The following is a 20,240-nucleotide window of genomic DNA, read 5'->3' as shown; positions in this document are numbered from 1 at the left end:
GCCCCTCCACCTACACACACAAAGAATTATTCTGCCCAACACATCCATAGTTCTGAGGCTGAGAAACTGTCCTCTAAAGCTTTCATGATCTTTCTAATACACCTGCTGCTTCACTAGAATACAGTGATGTGCAAAGTTAATAATTTAGAGCCATTTGGGGTTTTAGGCCAAGATGAAAATGTAGGTAGATATACTTTGCTCCTTGTACAACCAAAAGAAGGACAACAACAAATTTAAAAACAAAAAATAACCAGAACTGTCAGAGAATTGAACTGTACGGATGTATGCCAACCAAGGAGTTAAAGAAGAATCATTTATGCAGACTGGTAGGAGGGGAAGAGACGGGCAGCCGGGGTGGAGAGGATTTGAGGTAAGGCAGTGGCTGGAGGACTGGGGCAGGCTGGGCAGCAGCTGGTGGACCAGGCAGTCCCACATTTGAATGCGGATAAACTGGGAGGAATGACTGGGGAGCGAGACAGAGGAGACAACCCAGGGTTCCAGTTAAGGGAAATAAAACAACAAAACCCCTGATTGTAAAAACCTGCGGGGGTTGTGGCGGTGGGAGAAACTCCCAGCCTCATAAGAGAGTTTGTTGGAGAGACCCACAGGGTCCTAGAACTTACACAAACCCAGCCACCCAGGAATCAGCACCAGAAGTGCCCAATTTGCTTGTGAATGGTGGGGGAAGTCACTGAAACCTAGCCAAGAGCCAAACAAGCAGCATTATTCCCTCTCGGACCACTCCCCAGCATACAGTGCCACAGTGCAGCAACTTGGATTGCCCCGCCTTGGAGAATATATAAGGCTACACCCCTTACTACATAACAGGCCTGCCAAGACAAAAAAATATGGCCCAAATGAAAGAACAGATCAAAGCTCCAAAGTAGAACTGAGTGGTGAAGAGATAGACAAAATATCAGATGCACAGTTCAAAACACCGGTAATCAGGATGATTACAGAAATGTTTGAGCATGGTTGCAAAATAGAGGAAGAAGTGAGGGCTACGCAAGGTGAAATAAAGGAAAATGTACAGGGAACCAACAGTGATGGGAAGGAAACCAGGACTGAAATCAATGATTTGGACCAGAGGGAAGAAATAAACATTCGACCAGAACAGAATGAAGAAACAAGAATTCACAAAAATGAGGAGAGGCTTAGGAACCTCTGGGACAACTTTAAATGTTCCAACATCCAAATCATAACGGTGCCAGAAGGAGAAGAGGAGAAACAAGAAATTAAAAATTTATTTGAAAAAATAATGAAGGAGAACTTCTCTAACCTGGCAAAGGAAATGGACTTTCAGGAAGTCCAGGACTCTCAGAGAGTCCCAAAGAAGTTGGACCCAAGGAAGCATACACCAAGGCACATCATCATTACATTACCCAAGATTAAAGAGAAGGAATCTTAAAAGCAGCAAGAGAAAAGGAGACATTACCTACAAAGGAGTTCCCATAAGGCTATTAGCTGATTTCTCAAAAGAAAACTTACAGAAGAGAAGGGGCTGGAAAGAAGTATTCCAAGTCATGAAAGGCAAGGATGTACATCTAAGTTTACTCTATCCTGCAAAGCTATAATTTAGAATGGAAGGGCAGATAAAGTGCTTCCCAGATAAGGACAAATTCAAGGAGTTCATCATCACCAAGCCCTTATTATATGAAATGTTAAAGGGACTCATCTAAGAAAAAGAAAATGATCAAAACCATGAACAATAAAATGACAACAAACTCACAAGTATCAACAACTGATCCTAAAAAACAAAGATAAAACAAACTAAGCCAACAACTAGAACAGGAACAGAACCAGAAAAATGGAGATCACATGGAGCATTATTGGGGAGGGGGAGGAGGGAGAATGGGAGAAAAGGTACAGGGAACAGGAAGCATAAATGGTAGGTACAAAATAGACAGGGGGTGGTTAATAATAGTATGGGAAATGGAGAAGCCAAAGAGCTTATATGTACAATCCATGGACGTGAACTAAGGTGGGGGAATGCTGGTGGGTGGGGGGGTGCAGGGCAGAGGGGAATAAAGGGGAGATAAAAATGGGGCAACTGTAATAGCATAATCGATAGCATATATTAAAAATACTAATTTGTGGTCATTAATACTGCAATAAGTAAAGTTGCTCTTGAAAACAGCATGCACTGAAAAAGGACAGCATACTATACCTCTGGCAACACAACTGCTTTCCTTTGGGGAATTCCTCACTCCATGTGATTTTGGGGAACTTGCCAATCACAGTGCTTCCCTGGCCTCTGAGTGCACAGGCTGGTATATCAACCCAGCTGGGCCAACCACAGTGTCCATTTCCTGGCATGATTTTGGTTCAGGGTTGAGCAGGGCCCTAACAGAGTCAGGCAGAATTCTCTGATAGTGGCACATAAATTTTCACAGGCGGATGGTCTCATTTTGCTGAGGTTTTTGAGCTGGAATGCTCAACTCTGGAGTGTAAAGGATACAGCAAAGAAGAGCTTTGCAATAGGAGAAAAATCTGAGGACAACAGATCTCCGAGGACAACAAACCCAGAAAAGCACTAAAAATCCACATGGTCCTTGAGATGGAGCACTGCTAAGCTACCTTCTTAGTCTCATGCATGAAAAAAATGTTAATTTTTACCTTCGTTTGACTTGGCTTTTTGTTGTTTATAATCAAAAGGAACCTGAATAACAGAGTATGCATGCTTTCTTGGCATATATTTTTAAAATAGCGATGCTGCATTCACACAATGTTATTTCTAGTTCAAAAAAGGTAGGAAGGCCCTGTCTGGACAGCTCAGTTGCAGTGTCATCCCAATATGCCAAAGTGGTGGGTTCAATCCCTGGTCAAGGAACATCCAAGAATCAACCAACGAATACATAAATAAGTGGAACAACAAACACCCCTCTCTCTCCCTCCTTTCCTCTCTCTCTCTCTAAAATCAACTTTAAAAAAGGTAGACAGCATGAGGTCTTTGAAGTGTGTACAATCTATTTGGTGGCAGGGGAAAGACTTGTAAATGCCAGAACTTCATCTCTTCACCTACATACTGGGCTCCTGGATAATAAGGACTGGGTTATCTAATTCTGCATCCCTAGCCGCATGCGTGCCTGGCCCAGTGACTGGCATGTGCACCTGCTGTTATGTTTCTTAGGCCTTTCATGGACTAGTCTGGTGCACTCTATTTTTCTCATTTCCTTTTTATACAATACCACTGACCTTTGGGAAACCTTATATTATTCACTAAAACAAATTCTGCAGGCTCAGAATTGTTTGTATAAAAAATGCCACAGTCTGCAGAATGGAGGGACTCTTTCATCAAAACTATGCAAAACTTCCTAAACTCATTAAAAATCATAAAGCATGTTAACATTCCATGTTTAATTAAGCCATAGCTGGGCTAAACTCATCAAACTGTAGTAAAAATATAAAATATTCAAACAGAACATAGTTGAATTTTTATTGTCTAAAACATTACTTTCCTCATTTAAAATGCACCTTGGTTGCAGAAAGTCAAACATAAAATCATACTTTGACCACAAAAATAAGAAGTGCAAGACAGGGAATAACCAGTGTTTGGGGAGGAGCATCTGGGAAAGTTTTCATTAAGCTTCCAAATGGAAATTCTGGTTATACCATCTTCACAGATATGTCGACTTCCTACATATTAAGCCAAAAAAAATTTCAACTCTTTTTATTGCAGCAGAAAAAAAAATCACAAGATTTGTAAAAGATTTTCACTCTTACTGTTTTCCTTCAGTCTTGTATTGACCTTAGCACCTCAAAGGTTTGGCTCCTTCCCATATCCCTTGCCCCCATCCCCTGAACTTGTTCTCTAAGTTTCAGATTCTTGCTTGAATATACTTTAGTAAGCACTCGAAGACCATGAAGATAGCCAGCTTAACTCCTCCCTGGTCCCTGAAAAACAACCAAGCTCTGGGTGGAGAGAGTTCAGCCTTGTGCTGTGGGCACTGGCAATCCTGCATGAATGAGAATGGGCTTAATGTTAAGAGTCTATTCCTGGCTGTAGTAGCTTCCTGGTTCCAGACATAGTCTTTGTGGCCAAATGAGGTTTAGTAGACAGAATTGCTCTCTAAATGGTCATCTTGACTATATAGCTCATCATTATCCATGGCCAGAATGGCTGGGTAAACTGCTGGGCAAGATCCAGGAAGAAATGGATGGACAAGAGTGTTTGGATTCTTGTAGGCAACAATTGACATTTGGGGTCTATGTTGGAAACCTCACATTTGAGCTTTTTCCTTCAGAGGCTGCTCTTCTAGGGGGAGAAAAAACCAAACCCTGTTTCATCTGGTATCTTCACTTGCACCTGCTCTGCTCTGTGGAAGCCCTATCTCATTCTTGGCACCTCCACAGCAATTCAGGCATGTCCTAAATTTCAGAAAAGAACACTTTGAATCACTCCTTTGCTGAGTCAAGTATGGTAACTATTTCTGCAGACATTATAAAATACTAGCATGTAATAGTCCTGTTAAAAGGGATATTACAAATCATTTAACCCAGTCCTTTTATTGTATTTATTGGTCATTAAACTTGGGTACTTTGAAAAGTTAAGTGACTTTCATGGATGCTTATCGTCTCCATAATAATGGCCACAGTCACTAAATCTGTGGTACAATGTACCCCAGGTAGTGAGGCAATAATCAGGGGCAGGAAAAAACCATAGAAGTTCTCTTTATGTTTATTTGTCTTATTCTATTATAAGAATGACTATTTATGAAGGTCTAATAAGCATGATTAATTAGGACTTTTATGGACATAAAGGAGTGAATTTGATGAATGTATTTTATAACGTATGACATACTTAAAATCAAACCGCCAGCATTTCTTATCCTGAGTTCTTGCTTTCCCCCAGAAAGCATTGATTATCCTCTCACATACTGGATCTTTTACTTATTTACATTGTTTACAGCGTGCCTCCCTCTGGCCAGAGTGTAAGTCCACGAGGGCAGGAAGTCACTGGGCCCACGTGGGGAGGCACCTGGCCTATGAAACCCAAACCACCAGGAAAGAAGCAGCTGTTCCCTCTTCTCTTCTCCTTGCCCCCGACTTATTCTAGAAGGTGATTAGCATTGTCTTCTACAATCACTGTTAAATCCCTTATTTTGTAATTTTATGGAAATCATGTTGCTTCTCTATGCCTCCTTTTCATAATCAAGTTGGACTGGGGTTGAACTTGATAATCCTCATGATCCCTTCCAGGTGTAATGTTTGTTTTTTGTTGTATCTCTAGTTCTTGAAGCAGAGAAGTCACCTAATAAATATTTTTAAATGAATACATGACTACATCAGTATAGTCGTTCTTATATATAATACACAAATATATATATATCATGAGCTGTGAATGCTCAAGAACTTTTTATTGGGCAGTGTATATTATTAGTAAAGTTTGGAGGCTTCTGAGTTAGGCAATTTTTCATTTGAAGTTTGTTAGGAAACTGGTTAAGGGGGTTAAGGCAAGGACTAAATGGGGTGCCAGTTAAGGAGTGTACTTGAAGGAAGAGCTCTTCTCTACAGTGAAGACTTGAACCCACCTGGAGGAGAAATTTTTATTTTGGAGATTTGCTTGAATAGGCTACTTTATCAGGTCAAACCAAATCAAGAGGGCAAGCATGATCTGGGGTTAGAGTGGGACAGGAGCCGTGGTGCTGAGCCCAGGGCTTCCGTTATATTGGATGACTGGTTAAGAAAAAAAAAGAGTTCCTTCTGGGACCGAAGGGTCAAGTTGCTGCCTGTGACATTCCATTTTAAGTAGCACTGGAGTGATAGTTATAAGCTGTCCCAAACAAGGCCCAGTGGCAGGGAAGAGCAATGATTTCCTTCCATTAAAATTCCCTGAAGAATAGTAGAGAGACCCTAGGCAAATGACCTGGATCCCAAGGTCTGAGTGCTGGGAGTGGAGCAGAGGTGGCTCGTTACAGGACACTCTGTTACTTCAAAGGCAGATGCCCTGCAGGACCTGGCCATGCTGGCTTTGTGCTTTGATGGTGGGCTTTGGCGAGTGATGACTGACCGGTGTGTACAACCTCAAACCTGCTGCCATGTACGTTTTTAGACCTGGCGATTTCCACAGAGTGAGGGGGCATCCACAGGACCCAGTAGGACTCAGCTTTGAAAGTAACACTCGAGGCCAGGGAGGAATAGGAACCACAGTAAGCTAACCCAAATCCAGTGTTCTCTACACTTAGCAAATTAAGAAAGGATAAACTTCGTGACTATGTTGTTCAGATACTCAGACAACTTGAAGTTGAGATGGATCAGTGAGGTGTAAGGTGTGGAGGGGTTGCTCAAGCAACTGATTAGAAAAAAAAGGAAGGAGATGTGATAGTAGTCATACTCTGGGTGTGTTCAGGGATTGTCTATAGTTACCTTGTCTTTGTTGTTAACTGTGAGCATTCAGAATCCCATCAGAGGCGATTTTTTGTTGCCATTGTCTCAGAAACCATAGATACTTTGTGGAAGGCAAGTGAATAGAATGAGTGTGAGTTCTGAGGTGAGGAAATGGGGAATTAAAGTATATTTTCAGTTCTGACAGCACACTTTTTTAGCCAAGGTACTTGCATTTTCTGACTGCTGTCTCTATCACTCGGGACAAGTTGTAGGGGTCAAATGGATGTTAACCATCTTATTCTGTAGTGTTATCTACCACCAAGGTAATTTCTATGGATATAACAGAAACAAAACAGATTGCATAAAGGGTCATGTACGTAGCTTTAAAGAGGCATACCTGATGGCATATACAGATAATACAGTGCCTGAAAGCATTCATTCCCACTAAGCAATATGTAGTCTAAATTACTTTGCTGTTTACAGTGGTATATTAAATTGCCCTAAGGATAACAGGTTAACATTACTCTTTCTTGTTTGTCCCTCGTAGGTTGAATGCAGTACAAGCACAGTTATGCTGCCTTAGAACAATGTGTGTGAACGCCTCAGAGGTGGGATGTGGATCAACTATTCACATGGCAAAGCCCATCAGCTGGACCCTGTGACACCAAATACAGTTCAGCATGAGGTTACTTAGCTCTTCAAACTCAGCCACAGGCCCCAACAACTCTCAGGAAGATAAGGCCTAACCTGAGTGAGGGCAAAAGGCACATTTCCCCCTCAGTGCCCATGTGTTCACCCTCACAACATAGCGGTGTTCAGCTGTGGGCGGCACTTACATCTTGGTTAGACATCTCCCAGTACGGTCTCTCTCCATAGGACATGACCTCCCACATGACAATGCCATAGCTCCATGCATCGCTTGCTGAGGAGAATTTTCTGTAGGCGATGGCTTCTGGGGCTGTCCACCTTATGGGTATTTTCCCACCCTGGAAAACAAATGGGAGATTTCTCAGCTGGGTCACAAGTGTATTAAAAGCAAAATGAGCCCTGGCTGGTGTAGCTCAGTGGATCGATTCCCAGACAATCGCGGTTCGATTCCCAGTCAGGGCACATGCCTGGGTTGCAGGCCAGTTCCCAGCAGGGGACACACTAGGGGCAACCATACATTGATATTTCTCTCCCTCTCCTTCCCTTCCCTTCTAAAGATAAATAAGTAAAAAATCTTCAAAAAAAAAAAAAAGCAAAATGACATTCCAATTAAATATCTTGTTAGAAAGACCTAAATACTGCATGACAGTATTGATATTTTGAGTAAAAATAAAAAGAAAACTAGAATAATGTTAATGTCGCAGAAATATTTCTCCTATAATAGTTATTCAGTGGAAACAGCTTTAATGGGGAATAAGTCACACTTCAGAAATATTTTACTTCATTCATTAGAGAAATTTATTTTCACTTTAGATTCACACAATTAAACACACCATCATGCTGTTTGAAGAAAGTTTTAGATTATAGGACATTAAAACTGAACATCACTCAACATTCATTAAATATTATATTGCATGTATAAATAATAATGATAATAAGTTCTAACTTAATTGAAGACAAATGGTTAAATATAGAACTGTGACATTCTCTACCAGTTCAATGTTTGTTAGAACCTTATTTCCTTTCCCGCTTTCATTTTCATCTGCTGTGATTACATTTATTTTAAATTAAAAAATTCTTAACATTATACAAGAGCACTTGAGAAAGATAATCTTTCTTTATAGCCTTTTTAGGCTAGTTCATATTTTTGTTCTTCAAAATTCAAGTTAACGTCAATATATTAAAGAGATTAAATGGAATGAATTTAATCTATACTATTTAGGTATTAAAGTCGGCTATTTTGTTACACTTATTTTTATCAACATTTATTACATTTTATCTCTTGAAGCACTACAAATCCCCTTTTTACTGTGATGACAAGAATAAAACAATTCATTTGTTTGATTTACAATCTTTGAAATCTTTGCAGCTCTGAACAGCAAGTTGAGGGGACGAGAGCAATCCTGGCGCCGCTAGATGGCGGAAGAGAACAACGAGCTGCTCCAGACAGAGGTCTCACACCGCCTTCACAGTAAATTATTTTGACAGTCAGAACCCAGTATAATGAAACTGTTTTAACATGGTCAGCACTTTCATCTGATACCCAGTGTGCACCAAGTCTGGTGCCAGGGGCGAGTGGGGGCTGGAAGGAAATAAAGGGTACATTCTTTGGCACTTGAGTAATTTAGATCAGACATCTTTAAAGGTGAAGCCATTAATCAAGTCATCTAAACGCCACTTATTTAGTAATCTAAACACTACTTAATTGAAGAGAAAAATAGATTAAATTGAAATAAGAAAAATTAGATTTCACCAGGCAAATGCCAACGTTAATGGAACCTTCATTTTAAAGAACTGTAGCAAAAAATTGGTAGTAGGAACCTTGGGGAAAACACCTTGAATTCAATCACCTGAATTTACAGGTGAGTAGACTGAGATGAGGGTTTAAAGATTTAGAGGTTTAGAGAGTCCTCCCCACATTAGTAAGCACATCATCTCTAGTAATTTCATCACAGTAGTATTATGGGGCATTGATAAACAGATGTAAATGCTTCAACATGAGAGAAAAGTTCAGCCAAACTAACTTCAATGTTTTAACATTGAGCATTCATAACCATTTATACAGTAGTATAGTAGAACAGTCTGAAACCTGGGGTTTTCGTCTTTGGGGCAGCACCACATTAAGACCAGAAAATAAAATTTACAAAGTTGGTAATACTAGTTTAAGAGGGTGGTGGTTGGGAAATAGATTTGCAAGGAGAGGATTCAATCTTGATCTCAAAGTAGAGCTTCCGGATAAAATATAGGCCCACAGTTAATTTTGGATTTCAGATAAATAACAAATATTATTTTTAGAATAAGTATGTCCCATGGTGAAATATGGTACATACTTATGTTCTAAATATTTCCCAAATATTTCCCGAGATGTATTTATACTAAAAAAATATTCATTGTTTATCTGAAATTCAAATTTACTGGGTGCCCTTTATTTTTATTTACTAAACCAGGCACTCTTAACACAGAGCATTACAAAATTCAGGAATGGGGACATTGTCAGTCCAACAGAACATGGAAGTAGTGTTCTGAAAAGACCAGTGTGGTCTGTGCTTGCGGAGGGACAAGGACACTCAGCCTTGTGTGGGTGCAGCAGCACTACAGCGGCCTCTGTTGCACTGCCTGTTTGTGGCCAAGGTGCCTCAGCCTTGGCTTTGCATTTGAAAGCCAAATCTGTTGATCTGATCTCAAAACAGACACAAGAACAGCAGTCTCATCTGGCATTTTTGACTCTAGATCTTTCTTTGTCTCTTCTGGCAAACAATATTGTAGAAATGTGAATTGCTAGTTTGCTGGGCTGATTTTTTGCTAAATCTTTGTGTGCTCCATTAAGACAGACTTATAAAATAGAGTTAAGGGTTATTTCATGTGCATTCACTTGTAAACTCTATCTCATATAAATAATTTACATATAAATTTATATTTCATATAATTTGATATATAAATAACTTTATCATGTTCCTCTGTAAGATTTTACTATTTTCTTCAAGGGCGAGGTATTATAGAATGTTTGATTAATAGCATTGCTATCCTCAAAATCCATATTTTGAAGCCCTGACCCCTAATGTGACTATATTTACAGATTGGGTGATTAAAAAGATAATTAAGGTTAAATGAGGTCATAAGGTAAGGCCCTAATTAAGTATGACTGGTGTCTTTATCAGAAAATAAAGTCACAACACAGGTGTGCAGGAACAGGAAAAAGGTCAAGTGAGGACACAGCAAGAAGATGGGCCAATGCATCTTTATTTGAAATTCTATTCCACTGTCATTTTGTAATAGAAAGTGTAAGCTAGAATATATCTAAAAACAAAGTATAAAAATTAGCACAGAAGTTTTAAGCAATAAGAAAAATAAAGTACCTAGGAATAAACCTAACCAAGGAGGTAAAAGACCTGTACTCAGAAAACTACACAACACTGAAGAAAGAAATTCAGGAAGACACAAACAAATGGAGGTATGTGCCATGCTCATGGATTGGAAGAATTACATCATCAAAGTGCCCATACTACCCAAAGCAATTTATAGATTCAATGCAATCCCTATTAAAGTAACAATGACATATTTCACAGATATAGAACAAACATTTCAGATATTTATATGGAACCATAAACAACCCCAAATAGCTGCAGCAATTTTGAAAAAGAAGAACAAAGCAGGAGGGATCACAATACCTGACATCAAACTGTATTACAAGGCCACTGTAATCAAAACAGCCTGGTACTGGCATAAAAACAGGCACATAGACCAATGAAACAGAACAGAGAGCCCAGAAATTAACGCAAGTCTCTATGGTCAATTAATATTTGACAAAGGGAGAAGAAGCATAAAATGGAACAAAATAGCCTCTTTAACAAATGGTGTTGGGAGATCTGGACAGCTACACGCAAAAAAATGAAACTCAATCACCAACTTATATAATACACAAAAATAAATTCAAGGTGGATAAAAGACTTAAATATAAGTCGTAGCACCATAAAAGTCCTAGAGAAAAACATTGGCAGGAAAATCTCAGACATACCACACAGCAACATCTTCATGGATATGTCCTCTAAAGCAAGGGACATAAAGGAAAAATAAACAAATGGGATCTCATCAAATTAAAAAGCTTCTGCATGGCTAAAGAAAACAGCATTAAAATGGAAAGAGAGCCAACCATTTGGGAAAACATATTTGCCACTGACACCTTGGACAAGGGCTTGATTTCCCAAATATATAAAGAACTCACATGACTATACTCCAGAAAGTCAAAAAACCCAATTAAAAATGGGCAAAAGACTTGAACAGACACTTCTCCAAGGAGGGCATACAGAGGGCCCAGAGACACATGTAAAGATGCTCAGCATCACTAGTCATCAGAGAGATGCAAATTAAACCACAATGAGATACCACTTCACACCAGTCAGAATGGCCATCATAAACAAATCAACAAATAAGCATTGGAGAGGATGTGGAGAAAAGAGAACTTTAGTGCACTGTTGGTGGGAATGCAGATTGGTGCAGCTACTGTGGAAAACAGTATGAAATTTCATTAGGAAATTTGGTTTCCTTAGGAAACTAAAAATGGATCTGCCTTTTGACCCAGCAATTTTGCTGCTGGGATTATACCCTAAGAGCTCTGAAACACCAATCCAAAAGAACCTATGCACCCCAATGTTCATAGCAGCACAATTTACAATAGTCAAGTGCTGGAAGCAACCTAAGTGCCCATCAGCAAATGAGTGGATCAAAAAACTGTGGTACATTTACACAATGGAATTCTATGCAGCAGAGAGAAAGAAGGAGCTTATACCCTTTGTGACAGCATGGATAGAACTGGAGAGCATTATGCTAAGTGAAATAAGCCAGGTGGTGAGGGACAAATACCATATGCTCTCACCTTTAACTGACATAATTAACAAAAGAAAAAAACAAACAAAATATAACCAGAGTCATTGAAATTAAGAACAATCTAACAATAGGCAGAGGGGAAGGGGGAGGTGACAGTGGGGAGAAAGGTCTTCAGAAACTACTATAAAGGACACATGGATGGAAGCAAGGAAGGGAGGTGGGTTTAGAGCGGGTGGGAGAGGGAGAAAATACAGACTACTGTAATTGAACAACAATAAAATAATTTAAATTAAAAAATTAGCACAGAAGTTTTAATATAGGAGATACAATTCTAATTAACAAAAATGCATGGTAACATGAATCTGACAGTATGCATAAACTAGAATAATTCTGAGTATACATGGGATTGACATAAGGAAGCATTCAAATCTTTTTTTCTAGCGGGGCCATATACACTGGATATAGTTTACATCTAAGTGCAAGATGAGACAGAAAGGAAGAGGTCATTAAGATTACTGCATGATCTCTATCCCTTTATTTACTTTAGAAGCACAAAGGCCTTCTTCTTCTTTTAATTTAATGTATGAACTTTGTGGCTTAATCTCTCTGCCTATTTTTGCCCATGATTTTGAATCACAGATGGAGGTAATGCATTAAGGTACTTTTTTTTTCCCCCCTCAAAGCATTAACCACCAGATGTTTGTTTCAGGTTTCAGGAATGAACAAATAGTACTTTAGATTTGAAATCACAATGATTGGAACATTTTATCTTGCTTTACCATATGCTTGTGAGAACAAAAAAAGTTACCAAGATGCTGATCAAAATGACTGAGATGTAACTCAAAAGCCTTTGCATTTACTATTGCTCCTTTACAGGGCAAGCTTCATTACTTAGGATAAAAAGAAAAAACGGGAAGTAAGCAAACTGGATCCCCACTGTAAGAGCTGTTAGCAACCCTTTTTCTTTTCTTCTCGAATAATATCCAGGGCTGGTGCCTAATAAGCAGATAATTAGGCTGTAGCAGAAAAAGTGCTGAAGAGGAAACCAGGAGCCTTGTACACCTGTAAACCTTGAGCCCCAGGAGTGGAGTTGTATTACAGGTATATTTAACTAACATCTCAGTTTTAGTGCCTAATCCTCTAATCTTTAACAGAGGACACAATCAATTGAAATATAGTAAGGTTACAGAGGCTTAGTACTGAAATCAGGTGAGAAATTCCACTGAGAAACTAGAACACACAAAGAAATCTCTTCATTTCTTACTCACTGGATGGGTACCTTAAAGGTTTGAATTGACAACAATCTACCTGCAGACTGACCTTTTCTTATTTCCTCAGTTTATCTATGTGGTACCCAAATTTCAATAATTATAAGAATTACAGTACAAGGACTTCCGCCAAGATGGAGGCATAGGTGGAGACACTGTGCCTTCTCACACAACCAAGTTTAGAGACAACTAAATATTAGCAATAGAAAACATAGTCAGAACACAGAAAATTGAACTTTTTGGAAGTCTGTTAACAACAAATTCTTCAGCCTGACCGGTAAGGGGTGAAACCAGCAGCTGGTGGGGCGGGGTTGCACAGGAAAACTCGGTCACATGGACTCAAGTGTGCGGAATCCAGGCGCAGGGTTGGACCTAGTGAGCGACCCAGTGAGCGACCGTGGGGAAACAGCGATGGAGCAGGGCTGCGGGTTGACTGTGGTCGCACATTTGTGCTCGGATAGACAAGAGAGGGAGTGGGCAATTGGACCGGGACCCAGCAGGTTCCCACGGCAAGTGGCAGCGGAGGGCACCGCCATTTCCCCGCTCTGACCCCACCTCCACATACAGCGTCATAACTCAGCGACCTGGGAGTCCAAGGCTCTGCACCTCACACTTAAAGGGCGCAAACAGACCAAAAATGGTTCAAGAAGATCTCAAAGCCCCAGAGCCTATAAATCTAAGCGATGAAGAAATAGCAAAACTCTTAGACGCACAGTTTAAAACACTGGTGATCAGGATCCTCACAGAACTGGTTGATTATAGCCACAAATTAGACAAACATATGAAGACGAAACTAATTGAAATGAATGGAATTACACAGGAAACCAATAGCAATGAAAAGGAAACTGGGACGCAAATCAATGGAGTGGACCAGAAGAAAGCAAATAATGGCCAAACAGAAAAGAGTCAGGAAGCAAGGATTCAAAAAAATGAGGAGAGTCTTAGGAACCTCCAGGACATCTTTAAAAGCTCTAACATCCGAATTATAGGGGTACCAGAAGGGGGAAAGGCACAGCCACCAGTGGAAAACTTATTTGAACAAATAATAAAGGAGAGTTTCCCCAATCTGGCAAAGGAAATAGACTTCCAGGAAATCCGGGAAGCTTAGAGAGTCCCAAAGAAGTTGGACCCAAGAAGAAACACACCAAGGCACATCATAATTACATTAGCCAAGACTAAAATGAAGGAGAGAATCCTAGAAGCAGCAAGAGCTAAGGGGACACTCACCTACAAAGGAGTTCCTATCAGACTGTCAGCGGATTTCTCAAAAGAGACCTTACAGGCAAGAAGGGGCTGGAAAGAGGTATTCCAAGTCATGAAATCTAAAGACCTACAACCAAGATTGCTCTATCCAGCAAAACTTTCATTTAGAATGGAAGGACAGATAAAGTGCTTCTCAGATAAGATCAAATTCAAGGAGTTCATCATCACCAAGCCCTTATTATATGGAATGTTAAAGGGACTTACCTAAGAAAAAGAAGATAAAAAACATGAACAGTGAAAGGACAACAAACTCACAGTTATTAACAACCACACCTAAAACAAAAGCAAACTAAAAGGACAGCTAGATCAGGAGTGGAAACATGGAAATGAAGATCTCAAGGAGGGTTAGCAACAGGGGAGTGGGAGGAGGAGAAGGGGGGAGAAGGTACAGAAAATAAGTAGCATAGACAGTAGATAGAAAATAGATGGGGGGCAAGAATAGCATGGGAAATATAGAATCTAAAGGACTTGAGACACATGGTCATAAACTAAAGGGGGGTAATGGTGGAGATGGGGAGGTAGGGTGGAGGGGAATGAAGGGGGGGAATAGAACAACTGTAACAGCATAATCAATAAAAAAATAAATTAAAAAAAAGAGAGCATAGATAAAAAATGTACTTGAAATGTAACTAAATGAAATTTATTATAAAAAAAAGAGAGCAAATAGGCAAGCCACAGAATGAGAGAGGATGCTTGTAGCACTACTGACTAACAAAAGACTTGTATTTAGAGCATATATAGAGTTCCTGCAAGTCATTAAGAAAAACAGAGACTGAGATGGGAGAAATAGACAGAAAACTGTACTTGAAAAATAACTAAATAAAATTTTTAAAAAAGGAAAAAAAGAATTACAGGACAGAAAACACACATACTATGGTTAAAGACTAAGTTGAGGAATTTCTAATGATAATTTTGAGTAAATAATATTTTCTTTATAAACTGAATATTCTAAGTAGAGCTGCAATTCTACTATATAATCCATTGTGTGAACTTGGGCAAGTCTTCACTCTGAGTCTTATATTTCAGACCGGCAAAATGATGGGGTCTGAATTAATGATCATTAAATGGTAAACAGTAATGTTTTAATATTTGCCTACAGTATCTCAGCTCCCATTAAACTGTAAGGAGAGAGGCCTTATGAGTTGACATACAGCCTGTGTGAACAGATAGCCTCATGACAGTAATGGGAGAGAAGCACACTTTTACATCCAGACCAATAATTAATGGTTATGGGAATCATCCTAAGTGGTAAGGAAGAGTTTAAAGAACTCAGTTGCTTTTTAGAAAGAAGACAACAGCATGAATAACATGAAACCTATTAGAAAGGTATGGAACCAGAACATTGACCTTTTTTTTTTTTTGAGAATTTTTATGAGTTGATTTGAATGAAACTGACAGTTGCTGTGAAAGCAAAATCTCAAGGAATTTACTTTTTAAAAAAACTCTTAATGGCTAACTATTGGTTATGTGGAAAACTCATTATATGAGGCTTACTGATGTCCAACAAAGGAGGAGTTAGTGTGCTTAAAGATCACTTTACATTATAATTCATTATCAGTCAGATTATCTGTGGCAGAGGTAGTCGGTTTTGGCAGCATTGGTGGAGTAATCAGAACTGTGCCGTCTTCTGTCTTAATTCACTACAGTTCCTGGGAATTCACAGCAAATCACAGAAAGGTCACACACACAGATGCAAGTTGTACAGACAACCCTCACTAGGCGGGTATTTTTCTTTCTCTTGAGAATTACTGATCTTGAGAAAGAAGTCCAGCTCTGAGCACTTATTTCTAGTTTGTATTCCCAAATCAACAGATTATTATATTAAAATATATAACTATATCACATTGTGTAAGCCTTTTAAAACGGAATCCCCACTCCTCTGAGAGGGATGTGTATTCTCTTTTTTTCATTGAGGTTTACTGATCTAGGCAACTCTAGTACTGTGTGAAGTTTTATCCTTTTATGAAATATGAGGATAATATCTGTCTATCCTTGAAGAAAGACTGAGGACTAAGATGGAATAAATTCATTTGGGGTCAAGAATGCTTCTCACATTTTTGGCTTCTACATAACATTTATTGAATGGATTAAATGAGATAGTACACATGAAGCACCTCTTAGTTGCCAAAACGTAGTAGGTTCTAAGAAAATGACTTGTTTGCTTAAGTTAATGTATTTAAAATTTGTGTTTTGGGGGAGTCTGTTTGGCTTGCAGCCCAGACCAGTGTCCTATTCCCTCATCTGAAGTCACCGAGCCCACCCCCTACAGTGTCCAGGCTCAGGGGTGATCTCTTCAAACAAGGGCTTTTAAGTGCCGGAGGCACCAAATCGATTCTGCTGATGGGCAAGCTTTAACTCAGTTCTTGTAATTTACCATAGATCAGAGCTTGTCCAGTTTGAGGAAAACCGTGTATCGAGGCCCACAGACTTCGGAGGCAAGCTTATCTTTCTGCCACTGTCCCACCAGTGCCCTTCCCAGACTGAAGAGATATCTCATTCCTCTTATTCTTTCATGGGTAGAATTCTGTCATCAAAGAACATTCTTTGTGGTTGGGTGTTGGCAGCCTGATTTCTGCCTACAGCTGGACCTGCCCGATGATGACGCTCTCCGGATTTCTTGCCTTTTCCTGAGAGTTTCTCTTCCGTTTGTGGGGTTGTGACACTGGATAAGTTACAAAGCTTCTCTCCTCAAAAATGCACATGTGCAAACACACACGATTTTGCATTAGCGGATGGGATTTATAGATGTCAGACCCAGACACTCCTGCTGTAAGCATACGGCCCATTTTTTGGCATAGTGTTTTAAAAATATAAGTCATTGGTTCAAATAACCAGTTTTTAGAGGATAAACACTGTAGAAATCTGTGGTAAATAGCATCATTTTAGGCCACAAACATATGAAACAAACTTCCCAACAGTTGTTTTTTGTTCTAGGTTTTTGTTCCCTTCACCAAGGAACTTTGTTTGGGAGCTCACTGATGTCTCAGGGTCTTGATTTTATGAATCCAGAGCTCGTCAGCTGTTTGCCCTTGGGCTGAGATAGGTCTGCAGTTAGGTTTCCTTTTTTTTTTAAGTGGATCTAAATGTCTTTAGACAGAGTGTCGGCTCTCCAGAGTGCCGTCACTCCACTCTACTATCTCGCGAAGTCTTTCATTAGGCACACTTGACCTATTTCCATTATCTTCCTGGCTCCTCTAGACTTTGCTGTCACCCCCCAAGCTAACTTTAATCCAGCCTCTTGTTCTGACTATGAAACAATTATCTACTTTCAAATTTATTTAGATAACATTTTTCATGAAAAATAGGGACAGATGAGAAATGACTTCAAATAAACATAAATTGCTAACTTGCTTTGTTTTCTACTCTCTAAAAAATTTTTTTAACTGTGAAAAAAATTTCTCAGTCTCTTCTTCCACTATCTACCTAAACCACACTACAGGTTTATTCATTAACAGTCTAAATGTATAAACAGCTCTGTGAATGCTATTTTTTTTTGTTCCTGTAGTAAAACAGAGCTCATAGTACTATTCAAAGCCTCAAGAATTAGAATCCTTTTACCTACTCCTTCTAAATTGCTCCTGAAAATAATTCATTGTTGTCTCTTTCTTAGTACTCAATTTCAATGAGAACAGAGGTGCTACATCATTAAGCGAATAGCGTTATTCTGGGGACATCTGTTAAATTAGATTTTCTAATCCACCCTATTGAGCAGATAAAGCAGGACAAAATGTGACTGTAATGGGTGAAAATTAAACACGTACTTTATTATGAATATTGCATTGTATCTGAGGGTACATATGTGAACACCACTGACAGTATCAGCAAGGTTTTGAAAGTGACCTATTGTTTGTTATGGTTTTATGACAACACTGTATGGTAAGGGCCCCAGGGGGTACTAGCAGAGTTAACAATACAGTTCCCGTTCTTCCAGTAACATTCTAGACAGTAACATTCTTTCTTATTTCATCTCTCTGCAGTTACTCTCTCTCAATTTTCTTTCTAATCCCATTCTGTGGAAGACTAGCTACCCTCCCTAATCCCACCTAATCCCTCCACAGTGTATTTTAATGAAGTTTTCTCAAGCTTCTCATCTACAGTTGTTTTGACAAAAACTTATGGAAATTAGCACAAAGGTAATAGTTTTAAAAATTGTACCACATAAATCATAAAAGGAAGTAAAGAACTAATTTTTTGGCCACTAATATTGAGGCATTTAATACATTAAATACAAGTTTAATATATAAAACAATAATGTAATTCTTCATATATATACCACTCGAGTATTTACAAAACATTTTTTTATCTGAATGGCCTCAGTGATGTAAACCACTGAAGAGTAAATATTTTGCTTTCTTATCAAATTTCCCTGTGAGAATAATACCAATCAAAAGCAGTGGTTAATACTTACACTACCTATTTCTACTCATAGTTGGATGCTATTTATTTGAGGAAAAACTCAGATCCTGCTGTCGGGAAAAGAGACTGCATGAAATAAGGTATGTTTTTATTCATATTTAAACTAGTATTGTTTGCAAACCCTGTTTGCAAGCAAATATTTAAATAGGATAGAGAAAGTACATAGGACTCCGGGGCATACACAGTGCTGATTCTCATAAACGAGGGTGTTTACTTAGGAGAGAGAGCATGCAATGTGGAGAGACAAAGTGGCTTTAGAGCCAAACACCTGGCTTCTAATCTCTCTTTTTTCACTAATGTGTTGTGCGAGCTTGGACAAGTTACAGATTCTCTGTAAATTGAGCAGGTTGGACTGTGTGATCTGCAGTTCATGTGAGAGCTTCATATTCCATGATTTTTTAATACGCATAATACTGTAGTAAGTTAAAGCAGAAGGGGCAACCTCCACTTCTGCCTGAGGAAACTGAAAGGGTTAGAGCTGGGCCCAGTCGCTGCCTTGCCATTCTGCCCACAGGCACTTCATACTGTGCATTAAATTAGGCTCTTCCTGACAGATCCACAGAGCTTTGATTGAACATATCTGAGGCGCAGGTCTGTTCGTGTGATGTTGGGTGTACTGTTGTGATACATCAGTTCAGAGCAGAACTGTGACCTCTAATTACCCATTGTCAGGAAGGCTAGCTCTGAGTGTAACCCCGGGGACAACAGACAAGATGACATAAATGACATCTTTAGAGGCAGTCTGTTTGGGACCAGCTACTCAAATTGATGAGCACTCAACAAGAGGAAAGGCTGAGGGAGCGTTGCTCTGCAGGAAGGACAGGGCACTGGTGCTCGTAGCCAAAGGTGGGGAAGAACCTGAGAGGAGCCTGGAAGAGCCTGGAGCTGGAAATGCCAAAAGATGTTTACGCCAAATAAACCTACTTTAAAGGTAGACTTTGGCTGGGAAAATTATTAAAATGCTAGTATTTTCAAATAAGTTTTAATACGGAGACCCCCTGATTAAAGTTGGAGCACAGTTTTCTTTACATCCTGAGGGGCTTAGCTGAGAAAATGTACAGCCAAACCTTTGTTCATTCCCTTATTTCAACATGGAATGCTGCCCTGTCAAATTTCCTTTTGCTTCTATTTTGTTCATGACTCAAGTGACTGCTCCCCTTAGGCCTGCTTATCCCACCCACTGTCTGCTTCACTCATTTGGCACGCAGTGTCATATACCTTCTATGTACTGCCATTTAGTTTTTAAAAATGTAGATGTACTGTCTTCCAGAAAGGAAATGAAAATCTTGGAGGGACTTTAATTCTTTGAGATCTACTTCACAGCATTTAGCATGGTGCTATGATATTAATAGGAATTTGATGATTATTTGCTGAGGGAATGACTGGATGAAATAAATTAGGCAAATGATGTAAAATGAAAAGCACAGTCTCAGAATCATATTGTATAACTGGAATTCAAATTTTGCTTTTAGTTCCTTCTTAGTCATCATTATG

The 20,240-nt window shown here is 39.2% G+C and overlaps 1 protein-coding gene across 2 annotated transcripts in view; it reads right to left on the bottom strand.

The window, feature by feature from the left end:
* EPHA6 (EPH receptor A6) overlaps positions 1 to 20,240 on the bottom strand; it is a 911,975-nt gene that overhangs the window by 32,789 nt on the left and 858,946 nt on the right. For both annotated transcript variants that reach the window (XM_037132782.2, XM_037132783.2), the window contains exon 15: positions 7,164 to 7,313. In XM_037132782.2, the coding sequence (XP_036988677.2) occupies positions 7,164 to 7,313 (150 nt within the window). The remainder of the gene's footprint in view (positions 1 to 7,163; positions 7,314 to 20,240) is intronic.

Source organism: Artibeus jamaicensis, unplaced genomic scaffold, assembly GCF_021234435.1.
Source record: "Artibeus jamaicensis isolate MK-2021 breed Jamaican fruit bat unplaced genomic scaffold, CSHL_Jam_final contig_3206, whole genome shotgun sequence".
In the NCBI taxonomy this organism is placed as follows: domain Eukaryota; kingdom Metazoa; phylum Chordata; class Mammalia; order Chiroptera; family Phyllostomidae; genus Artibeus; species Artibeus jamaicensis.
The sequence above is the reverse complement of the archived record's forward strand: the minus strand, read 5'-3'. Positions and strand labels throughout refer to the sequence as shown.